Source organism: Chelonoidis abingdonii, chromosome 17, assembly GCF_003597395.2.
Source record: "Chelonoidis abingdonii isolate Lonesome George chromosome 17, CheloAbing_2.0, whole genome shotgun sequence".
Classification (NCBI taxonomy): domain Eukaryota; kingdom Metazoa; phylum Chordata; order Testudines; family Testudinidae; genus Chelonoidis; species Chelonoidis abingdonii.
Genome location: NC_133785.1, coordinates 37,167,624 through 37,179,834, shown reverse-complemented (window position 1 = coordinate 37,179,834; position 12,211 = coordinate 37,167,624). Strand labels below are relative to the sequence as shown.

General features: G+C 44.0%; 1 protein-coding gene across 13 annotated transcripts in view; it reads left to right on the top strand.

Moving 5' to 3' along the window:
* The window catches only part of CEP15 (centrosomal protein 15), an 80,554-nt gene that overhangs the window by 18,231 nt on the left and 50,112 nt on the right, over window positions 1-12,211 (top strand). For 7 of the 13 annotated variants that reach the window (XM_032781861.2, XM_075073183.1, XM_032781860.2 and 4 more), the window contains exons 5-6: window positions 1,141-1,223; window positions 11,336-11,410. In XM_032781861.2, the coding sequence (XP_032637752.1) occupies window positions 1,141-1,223; window positions 11,336-11,410 (158 nt within the window). The remainder of the gene's footprint in view (window positions 1-1,140; window positions 1,224-11,335; window positions 11,411-12,211) is intronic. The other 6 variants (XM_032781867.2, XM_075073184.1, XM_075073185.1 and 3 more) reach the window with 1 other exon arrangement.

Here is a 12,211-nt window from a genome sequence, read left to right as displayed (position 1 = left end):
ATTAATCTGAAAATGACAACTAAACACATGATGAAATTGTGAAATGTTGATTCAGGGAAAATACCACTTTCCCAGACTTAAGGTGTCTGACTTTGGTAGTGAACAGCTCCAGATATTTTAACATCCATTTCATTTAGTTAATTTCAATCAATTAAACCAAACTAGGTCTTTTGGATTGTAATTCAGTAAGGATTTTATAGTGTGCAAAATGTTGAAGCTTAAATTGAAAACAATACTGATGATGCTAAACTTATCCTTCCTTCAGAGACTTAGGAAATTGAAATTCCATATTGTTCAAAGTGTATGGCCTTGGAAGCAGCAGAAGTACAGCTACTCTAGTGCATAAGGAAATATCTCTCTCCAATGTAGGAAAATACATAAGAACGGACATACTGGGTCAGATCAATGGTTCATCTAGCCCAGCATCCTGTCCTCTGACAGTGACCAATGGCAGATGCCCCAAAAGGAATGAACAGACAGGTTATCATCAAGTGTTCCATGCCCTGTCACCCAATCCCAGCTTTTGGCAAACAGAGGCTAGGGACACCATCCCTGCCCATCCTGGCTAATAGTCATTGATGGACCTATCCTCTGTGAATATATCTAGCTCCCTTTTGAACCTCATTATAGTATTGGCCTTCACAACATCCTCTGGCAAGGAGTTCCAGAGGATGACAGAGCATTGCATGAAAAAATACTTTCTTGTGTTTGTTTTAAACCTACTACCTCTTCATTTCATTTGGTGGACCCTTGTTCTTGAATTATGAGAAGGAGTAAATAACACTTCCTTATTTACTTTCTCTATACCAGTCATGATTTACAGACCTCTATTATATCCCCCCTTAGTCATCTCTTTTCCAAGCTGAAAAGTCCTAGTCTTATTAATCTCTCCTCATACGGAAGCCGTTCTATACCCCTAATCATTTTTGTTGCCCTTTTCTGAATCTTTTCCAATTCCAGTATATCTTGTTTGAGATGGGGTGACCACATCTGCACTCAGTATTCAAAGTGTGGGTGAACCATGGATTTATATAGAGGCAATATGATATTTTCTGTCTTATTATCGATCCCTTTCTTAATGATTCCCAACATTCTGTTTGCTTCTTTGACTGCCACTGCACATTGAGTGGATGATTTCAGAGAACAAGAACCAGCGGAAAGCATCCTGAACTGAGAAGGCAAAAGAGGCCATGTCACTTCCTGCACCGCTGTAACCCAGTGTGGTAAGAGATTAGCACATACAGAGATTTTACGTGGACCTTGTGGAACAATAAAGGAAATGGGGCGGAGAGGCAAACCGCAGGGCATCTGAGATGAACAAATAGGGGTGATTCTCCCCCCTTCGCTTGATCGCAGAGCTCAAGGCCTATTGTCAGCACTGAGGGCAATCATGCTGTCGTTCATGCAGCACTTAATAGACCTTATCAGCCACCTTAATATATTCACAGGGTTACTGTTGGTCCTATGTGCCTTAAGTTGCTGTGTATATTGGCCCTGATTCAAGCCAGCACTTGAATGTATGCTTAACTTTAAGCACGTGCTTAAGTCTTACTGAGTCCAGTGGGGTTTAAGTCTGTGCTTAAATGTGGTCTTGAATAGGGATGGTGTCCTGAGCCATGGTCATTATTTGGAACATATGATTCCAAGTAGTCAGCCACATCTCTGACCCCGCCCCATCATTTTTTTTTTTTTAAATTAGCCTATGTAGTTTCCTTTTAGTTCTTATGTGCTTTTTTACTGAGCACATGCTGCCCTACATGCTGTTCTCTCAGGTTCTCCCTTCTTGTCCTTTTACTGCTGGTACTACAACTTAAGCCACATAGTCCATGACAAGATCCTGGCTGAAATAGATTCTTAACTGAGAAAAGCAGTGGGGAAAACAAATGACTTTACTGTGTGTGGATTAGTGCTTGTGTGTCTCATAAGAAGGAATACTGAATCACCTTATTTGTTAAGTTTATGAGCTGATGAGTAACCCTTGTACTAACCTAAGAACAGAGCCTGATTCATACTCATGTCGTCACCTCCACCACCACATTTCCTTAGCTGTACACCTTCTTGATCACTGGGGAAGGCAGTGGAGTTAGGTATTTCTTTGGGATGAGAAATTCCTTATTCTTGAATACTTTCTCAAGCCTTGTGTTGTTTTCCTATAAGATATGTATAAAATAAGAGTTTTTATTAATTTTTAGTTGTATTTCCACCTTTGTTTGGTATCCACAGTTGTTTATATTCAAGACCATATTTTCGTAGAGGCTTTGAGATAGATTCTACACTGGAGGCTGCAGTTTTACTCTCACACACACACTGCTCAAACTGCTTTTGTGCATACAATTCAAGTAGTTAGCTGTCAAAATGCTCAGTTTGAACTTCTGTGCATTAAACAATATTTTAAAATCTGACTCTGAAATTGAGTGTAATTTTAGAGGTTGCTTCAGAAAATGTAGCCGTTAAAAATTAGTACAAAACACAAGTTTTTCAAATATCCATTTTATTTTAATAATTTAGTTCTTATACAGCTAAGATACAAGATAATTCTTAGCCTTAGGAATCCACTGAAGATTTAAAGATGTTAAACCTTTTTTTAAATAGAGCGAAGAAATTTCATAAATATGTCTTAGGTCATCCAAAGACCAGATCCATGGAAAACATGTTTTTAAAGTTGCAGTAAGGAGTGATCTGCATGGCACAGTGATGACTTTTGTGTATTCTTAAGCTACGTCAGATGTATAGCTTACTGTAGGAAAGGGTCTATGCTGGTTCCAAAAGACCAGTATGGCAATCCCACTGATTTAATGGGGGTGGTTTGAAGTGCAGAGCAGTGCTGAGTTTGACCCAGTGCATACATATACAAGAGACCAATTGCAAAAAAAAAAGAGCTTGTTTAAAATAATAATCCTTCTCCTGAGTTCTCCTTTGACACTGAATTGAAAGAGTTAAACAGCTGTATGGAGATCAGAATTTCAAAAGTTTATTGCTGAGAAATCCCATATTCTGCCAAACCTAAAGTGGAGGTGACCTATGAATTCACATTTTTGTTTCACGACAATGACACAATCAAGTATTTGATTATCTAAGGCATCATCTTACCAGCAAAATATGGATATAGATTTTTAAAATGCCTTTATGGAAGAGACAGATGCAAGAACAATTCCTTTTTGGATCCTCCTGCAGTGTGAAGTTTTTGTCTTTGCAGTATGTAGTACCGTTTAAACTGGGAATTTGTTACTTGTTCAAAAACAATGCAAAAAAAGCTCTTGAGACTGCTGTGACCTGCACCCAGGGCATATATTCTGGTTGGTTTTGTGAGACCCTCATCACAAGAGTTTGTCACTGATCTATATTACATTTGTAATAGTAATGAATTTAATCATCCCCTTCCATAACTTTTTACCCAAGAATAATGATGATCTTAAATATGATTGGGTTTGTTCTTTCCCCTGATTCCTAATCATATCACTTACCAAAGGCCCCTCTTTGAAAGGCTTCTGAATACCAAGAAGTTTGCTTACATCATGCTCTTGAAAGAAATACAAGCTCAGCCAGATTTCATAAGATTGTTTTGTAAATATATTGTAAATTAATAAAAATAATTTTTATTCTCCTTTAAATAAATCACTGTTTCTTTGGTCAGTTTATAGTTTAAGCCCACAGTCAATGAGTACCTGTCAAATACACCCAGCTATGTCACAAAACGGTTTTTGTTTTCAGGCTTACATTTCTATATCTGCAATTATTAGTGTGTATGTATTCCCAATAGCGTCATTCAAAGCTCTTTGACTGTTGTGCTATAATAGATGCTGGTGGCTAATTTGCTTAAGTGAATTGCATGCCTGCAGCTTTGTTTACATTGCCATCCAAACTGCATGCTTCCCTTGCTTTGGCCACAAAATATGTGTTTTTGCCTCTGCGCAAAGACTTTTCTTACAACAGAAGCAACTGGTTATCTGAGAAGATGGAATTGCTCTAAGTTAGACACATGAGGCTTAAGAAAGCCCAAAGCCAAGAAGCTATAAAAGAAGCATTACGCCTTCATTTTTCTGGAGCTTTGAAATGAGACAGAGCAGGCTCATTGAAGGTCTAAACTATGGAACAAATAGGGGAATGTTTATATTTCAAAGGAAGGTAAAATGTTCTGGGCCAGAAACAAACTCTATGCCAAAAAAAAAATAAAGCAAACTAAAGAAATCTTTGTATATTTGTGATCGCTTAATAGCAACGATAATTCAAAGGAAACAATAGATTAGCTTGTCATTGTGCTTCCCTGGAAATAAATGCCCATAATAATGTGAGAGACCTAATCCATACAGACTGAATGAGTCTGTCACAGTTTTTCTCTGTCCTCTCTGAAGTGCATTTCGAATGATTTAAAGAGCCACTGCTGCTCTAGTTGTTGTGTTCTTCATGTTTTCTTTCCCTTCGTTTCTGATTGCCAAGGTGTTTTGAGTGTATTTGTGCTTTTCTTCCTTTATAATCAGCTTTCTCCTGCTGGATTCATTCAGTGATGCCACAGTCCAATCTTGGTGACATCCCAAATCATTAATATAATGAATCAGGAGGAGGAGGAGGCTGATTATAAATTAGAAAGCTTCTATTTATGCAGAATATCTTGGCAAGGGGCACCAGCAGGGAAGGAAATAGAATATATGACAGTTAGTGGGATTTTGAAGAAATTATTATAAAGGATCCCAGGTGCTCTCTGTGAATTTAAAATACCTGCATGCTTTAAGGCCAACATCTGCCTGCGGTTAACCCATGAAATATCACTGACTGAGCACAATGTTGTAGGTTACAAAGGCCCAGATCCTCAAAGGTGAGTAGGCTTTCAACTTCCGTTGTTTTAACTTCCACTTAGCCTTAACAGCTTTGAGGATCTGGACCTGAGTCTTTAACCCTTTCTGTGGTGCAAAGCACCCACAGCCTCTTGTACGAGCTACCCAAATACCAATTTCTGTTGATATATGAAGATGTCATAACTTAAGTCATTAGTTCTTCAGACCAGAGATGGATTGATTTATCTGACCTAGCAAAACTAGGATTTTCTTTTCACTGGGCTCCTTTCCTAGGTAGACCACCAATGTTACAATAGTGTGGACATTGTTATTTTTATTTTCATGGGACTATGGAAGACAACACTGGAAGTCAACTCAAGGCAGCTTGCACAAGTGGCCATCAAGTGTGGCATATACCAAGGTGATGCGCTTCTGCCCCCGCTGGCGTCCATAGGCTTAAACCCCCTCAGCCAGATAATCACAAGGACGGATACGGGTACAGATTCAGGAGTGGAACTACCATGAGCCACTCCTCTACATGGATGACATCAAGCTGTATGCTAAGAATGAACGAGACATCGACTCCTAATCCACCTGACGCGGATTCTACAGTGAGGATATCGGGATGTCATTCGACAGAGATGTGGAAAGTAAGGCCAAAGTGGTCCCAGGGTGGTGGTAGGAGCCTCGGGGCTGTGACTCGTAGCTGGGGGAGTGGCTCCACAGATCCAGGATCAACATCAGAGCTCTCTGTCCAGAAGCGTGCAGTCTAGGAACAGCTAAGATACTGCGCAGAACCCTCAAACTCCAGGCCCTGATAGAGGACCCGAGTTGAGGAAGATACATACCCCCATAGGGGTGAGAGGGGCCATTTGGGGCCATCTTACTGATGTACTCCTGGATGTTCCGGGTTTCGGCCCAGGACAGTGGCTTTGACGCTCACCAGCCCCGCCCGCCTTCTTTCAGCTGGTAAAGTCTCTGGGTGTTGGACTTGGGTGGAAACTCCGTGCATTGTGAGGAGCTTCGCGGTTTTCACATCGGCAGCCTCATGTCTCCTTTGGCCAGCCTCACTATAGCGGCAGGGTATCTGATGACTGGCAGGGCGTATCCGTTGATGGCGTGGATCTTGTTCTCCACTGATGCTGGTCTAGGACCTGTCTTATCCTTTGGTGATACTTGGATGTTGCTGTCTTCCTTGCCTCCATCATGGTTTCATGTACTGTGGGACGCACAGTACTTGTAGCTGGTCTGTATGTTGCTGTGGGCCCGCTGGTAGTTCCACCCATCAGTCTTGACTACCTTCCCTCTCTTCACTACCATCGCCGACACTTCCCAGTCCGAATGACATCCCGATATTCTGTCACTGTAGATCTGCGTCAGGTGGATTAGCGAGTCAATGTCTCGTTTCATTCTTAGCATACAGCTTGATGTCATCCATGTAGAGAGGAGTGGCTCATGGTAGTTCACTCCTGAACTGTACCGTATCCAGTCCTTGTGATTTATCTGGCTGAGGGGGTTTAAGCCTATGCAGAAACAGCAGCGGGGACAGTGATCACCTTGGTATATGCCACACTTTGATGGCCACTTGTGCAAGCTGCCTTGAGTTGACTTCCAGTGTTGTCTTCCGTAGTCCATGAGTTCTGAGGAAGGTCGCTTAGTGTCCTGTTGACTTTTTGTATAGCGCCAGACATTCACAGATCCACGTGTGCGGCATTGGTCGTAGGCTTTTCTTGTAGTCATCCAGGCTGTGCTCAGATTGGTCTGTCTAGACTTGAGCGACTTGCTTATCTATGAGCAACTGGGTTTTGAGCCCTGGTGTTGTTCCAATGCCCTTCTGAGCTGTGCTCATGTACTGGCATGTGGTCCTGTAGCTTGGCAGCTATGATGCGTGATAGGACTTTCCATGTTGTGGGGAGGCAGGGTTATTGGCCGGTAGATGGACGGTTCTGTTCCCTTGCAGGGGTCTTTTCATGATCAGCACTGTCTCCTTGTGTTAGCCATTTGGTGGGAGCCTGCTGCTAGCAGCTGGTTCATCTGTGCTGCTAGGCGTCATCATGCACTGCTGTTAGTTTCTTTAGCCAGTAGGTGTGGATCATGTCTGTCCAGGTGCTGTCCAGCTCTTCATGTTCTTGACCGCTGCTGGATGTCTTCTACTGTGATGGTGACTGGTTCTGTTCTGGGAGATTGCTGCTGCTCTGCCTAGGTCCTGCAGCCACTTTGCACTGGTGTTATGAGTCTTCTCTTTCTCCCATATGTTTTCCAGTACTGTTCAGTTTCTGCTGCTGGTGGCTCTCTGTTATTGTACTGCAGTTGGGAGTACACCTTCGATGGTTCTTTGGAGAACAGGGCATTTACTTTTTTGGCCTCTGCTTCTCTAGTGTATCTCCTTAGCCTGGTAGCCAGTGCTGTGAGCCTTTGTTTAGCAGTCTCTAGCCTTTGTTTAGCAGCTTCAGATGAGTCAGGTCCTTGTATTTTTTTCAGTAGCCGTGTCTTTATCCTAATCTCTACACCCTTCTGTAGTTCCACCAGCTGATAACTTCTCTCCGAGTCGCCGTGATCTTATCCTCCAACCTCATTTTCCAGGTGGGTACAACTGTTGTTCTTCTTTGATCGTGTAGCAGCATCTCCAGGATTACAGAGGTGTAGCGTATACCAGTTCATTGATTTGAGTTATGATGTAGTAGGGATTGTCATGAGGGCTCTATTGGTATTCTTCTAACATACTATCTGATGGTACTTCTCCACTGAGCCTTGGTATCGGTCTCGAGGATTGACTGTAGCTAGTTTCTCCATGATTCTTATGCCTCATATTCAGCTGCTGTGCTTTGCAATGGAGGGTGGGAGTGAAGTTTCAGCTCAGGTGTGGGCTGCACATCCACTTGTTCTTCCAGGTCTTTTGAGTTCTGGGATGTAATGTTGGAGTTGGTCTATCTCAAGCTGTGAGAGCAGCTTCCTCTTACTATGTTGAAGCGTTGGTAAACTAGCTCGTTTTCTCAGTAAGTGTGGGAGATGTAGGTCTTTGTCCATCCACAGTCCCCTCATAACACCCCTCCATTAGGTCACTGTGTAGTAGCATTCCATCATTCCAGGTTCTCTTGTCTCGTCCATGAATGGTTTGTTCCAGTAGCCCATTTATCGGTCAGATTGTCCTGGTTCCTCAACATCTGGCGCGGACCTTGTTAATTCCGGGCGACGTCCAAGCACATGACTCTCCTAGTTTTGTGTCACTCATATTTGAGGTGGCAGGTGAAGCGTTAGGGGGTCTTTTGCCAAGAAACCTACTGGAAAGTTGGGTACCGACCGGGATTTGAACCCCGGTCTCTCGTATCAAAGGGCAGTCTCCCGTATCAAAGGGCGGCGCTCTTAACCACTACGCTATCCAGTCACACACACACCTGTATCCACTTTTGGGATTTCTCATTAATCCAATTGATTCTACACTATCCGTCTACATACACACACAAAGATGGTGAGACCACAGCTTCCTGTATGAAAACTTGCTTCCTTGACTATTATCTCATTCCACTCCTGTTTGCCTCTTCCTCCTGTTCCATCTCAGAACCAGCTTGTGAGGTCTTTGGGGTAGGCTCTATCTTTTTGCTACATGTTTGTACGGTGCCTAGTGCACTGAGACTCTAATCACCAATTGGGCTATTGGCAAAATTATATATGATGATGATCTTTTTAAAATGGTGAAATCCAAGCAGATTTTAGAAATACCTGCCACTCTTTCCATATCTTCATTCAGTGATTGGGAATAGGGCCAATCAATTATTTTTGTATCACTCAAAGTGGCATCTGCCATCTTAATGAATGCTTTCCAGGAAGGGTAGTATCAGAGAACAGTAGCTACCCTTACTACACTTTCTGTTATTGACTCAGGAACCAATCCTGTAAACACTTATGCATGTGCTTAATTTTACACACTGTGAGTAATCCCCCTGGAGTCAGCCATTCACAGTTCATAAACTGTGTAAAGTTTTTCACAGGATCAGGGCCTAACACAGTCAAGCCACATCTCTGAAATTTGGGATTAATAAAAGAAGTGGTAAGAACTCCAGCCTCCCCAAAAAGAAACAGATTTTCCTGAAATATCGTATGCTGCATCTGAGGGTAGAATGTTCCCGGGAAGTCGAATTAGGAGCTGAACAGAAGTTTTAAAGGCACAGTGTTTTGAAAATTTGCCTGAAGTTCACTTTTGGAAAATGTTCTAATTTTCTTTGGCTCCCAGTATTTCCAAAGTGGCTTGGCCTAGAAACTACAGATTTGTTTTGTTCGCCTTGCTGAGACGTGGTTTTTAGTAGCTTCCGTTAGTGACAAAATTACAAAGCTTTAGGCTAATAATGAAAACATTAAAATAACTTGTGATGTTTCACACCAAGGCAGGCAGCAAGTGAGTTAACTATGAGATCATTAAAGCTGGGTTGTAAATGGCCAGTAGAATGCTGGGGGGGTGGAGCTTGGCAGGGAAAAAGAAAATGGTTGTCTAATCCAAGGGATCAGGAAGAGCTGGGGAAATGATCCTGCTTGCACTAGACCTGGTATGTTGATTCCTCCCTCCACCCTGCTTCATAGGCTAAAGAAAACGTCAGTGTGGTTTGCTGGGGTGGACTTGGCCCAGGCTGAAGAAAGCCCCAGCTCTGGTTCTCTGTGCATGAAGTCAGAGTTGAGAAATGCTCTGCTTGCAGAGTATCTATGTATAGTTTTCAAGCGGCAGTGTTTTATCTCTCTTTGCTACTTGTGACTACCGCCTAGGCGATGCTTGTCCAGAGCTGCTTTCCTGTGTGTGCAGGGTAAGGTTTGCAATTACTTTGAAATGGTTTCAGCTCTGAATCAACCCACTCCTGACACCAGGCGTAGCTTATGCACAGGGAAGACAGGATGAAATGGGGAGGAGATGCTGATGGGGATGCATGTAGACTGGGGCTAGGAGAGTAGGTGGCCTGATGCTGTGCTACTAGGAACAAGGCATTGTGGGGAAGACAGGACGAGGATGTGTACAGACGGCTAGGAACAGGAGCTGAAGGAGGAGTAGGGGACTAGGATGTGTAGGGATGCCTAGAATTGGGAGTCTGAGAACATGGAAAGGTATAAGGGATTGAGAGAAGCATTGATCTGGGTGGAGGGATGCTGGGGGCATTGGAGGGGGAGACAGAGAAAGGCAAAGATACTGATTGATGGGAATTTTTTAAGCATTTAAAGTTTTCTAGCTCTAAATCCTGAAGCAATCAGTTTTCTGTCTTTCCCCCTCCCCTTCAATAATCCTGAAGAAAGGGAGAAGGGGGCTGCTTTGGTGGGCCTCAGAAGATTGGCAGAATAGGCTGCTTCTCCTCTGGACCTTATACACCAGCCTAACTTAAATGTCTGGTGCGTGTTCAAAAGGCCTGGGGAAATCCCACATAGAGAATGCTGTTAAAATGACTTACACATGGCCATGTTTCAGTGGCAATCAGTGTGCATTGGTGGTATCACCCTCTCCCCTGCTCTCTGCCTCTGGCACACAACAGTTTGGTGTTTTGAGGACCGAAATGCTTTGTTCTGTCTAAAGTCACTAGGCTCAGTGTAGGGGCTTCTGGATTAAATTCAATGGCCTGCGATAGACAGGTTGCACTAGATGATCTAATGGTCCCTTCTGGCCTTAATCTCTATGGAACTATGCCACCCACTGTTACTGTCTTTACCAAAACAGAATCCACAGCACACCAGCTATTAGAACATCTGGAAATGAACGGTAAAAGGGGCCAGCCTGGTCCCCACTGCCATAGAAACCTCCTTCAGTCAGTTACTGAGTCCCTCCAACTTATGCTAAAGCCCATACCCCCAGAACTGGCAAAAATATACACAATGGTGAAGATAACAATGAGATTATTGGCGCTGGGCCCCTAGAATTGGAGTTGTTAATGAGAACACGTACTCTAGTAAATTAGCACCTTTGCAGAAGTCCTAGACAAACACACTGGTGGCCTTGCAACCTTTTCTTTACAGTATCTGTTCTCTACAGCCACAGTCTGATGCAACAATGTCAAAAAGGCAGCTCTCCCACAGCACTTGGAGAACTTATACAGTCCCCACACACACAGCTCTATAGTCCTTCCTTCCCTTCCTCCCTGCCTTTAAAATATACCCCCCTCCCATCTTGCTAGGCCAGTGCTAGGTTTTCACGTCAGCCTCAGAGTTTGGCCAGTGCCAGGGAGTAGACGTCCATGTGTTCTGTGGGAGGGCAGAGGGCTGTGTGGTATGGTGGGAGGGGGAGACAGGTATGTGTCTGATCTGTCGGCAGGCAGTGCAGGTGGGTGTGGAGCAGGTGTCAAAATGAGATCTGAAAGGGAAAATGAGATGAAGGGTGAAATGGAAGGAAAGCGTTAGATAAAGACTCATGAGGTGTGAGGCAAAGCACTATCATGGATCAGAAACTGGCTATGTGAAAACAAAATGTGAGAATAAATGGTCAATTTCATTGCAAAGGCTAACGGGCATACCTCAGGAATCTGCTCAGGGGCCAGTGTTGTTCAATATAGGGGATGAAAATTGGCAGCTGACCCGAAATTATTTAAATTTACCAGGACCAGAGAAGCCTCGGAGGAACTTGGGAGAGCCCTAACCAAGCCAGGCGAGTGGGCAGCATTGACAAATGCAAGGTAATACACACTGGGAATAACATATTACTTATGTCCCTGTTAGGTTTTGCCAACAATTGTGTTTTTCTTTGGTAAAATATTAGTAACTAAACTAACTGTAACCATGCAAGGAAAAGCTCTAGCCATGGACAGCTCAATGAAGAGCTCTGATCAGTGTAAGGCAAATACTAGGATGCATAAGAAATGGGATTGAAAATACCATTGTGTAAATCCATGAGCTGTTTTACCCAGAATACTATTGGGTTCTGGTCACCCTATCTCTGAAACGTTAGAGCAGAAATAGGACTCAGTGGCAGGAGCAGATTTACCCCGAAACATGCCATGGCCTGAGGTCCCCAATGACAGAGAGCCCCAAAACATAGACATGGGAACTAGGGTTGTGGGGGCATGCCACAGCACCCTCATGTTTTATGCTGGGCTCCACTGCCACCCCGCGCCACTTACGTTAGAGCATATTGTTAGGAGCACAGAACCACCCAGGCTCCTAGGAAGACGGGGAGGTGCCTGATCCCGACCACGGGGGCTGCAGCACGGCCGCGGCTGCTAAGGGGGAATTCCAGCCCCCTGCTTTGCAAGGACCCAGCAACCAGGGATCAGTGTGCAGAGGCATCAGGGCGCTCAGGTGACCGCTGCCATGTGGGTCTCTGCCTGCTTCTCTGGGCTGGCTAGCGCTGAAGGATTAGCGCTCCTTCTGCCCCGTTCTGGGATCAGCCCCTCCTCACCTTGCCCAGAGGGCCACCAATTCTGTCAGCAGCCCTGCCCACACCCCCAGTTCCCACGCCTATGGTCCTGGCTGCTGTC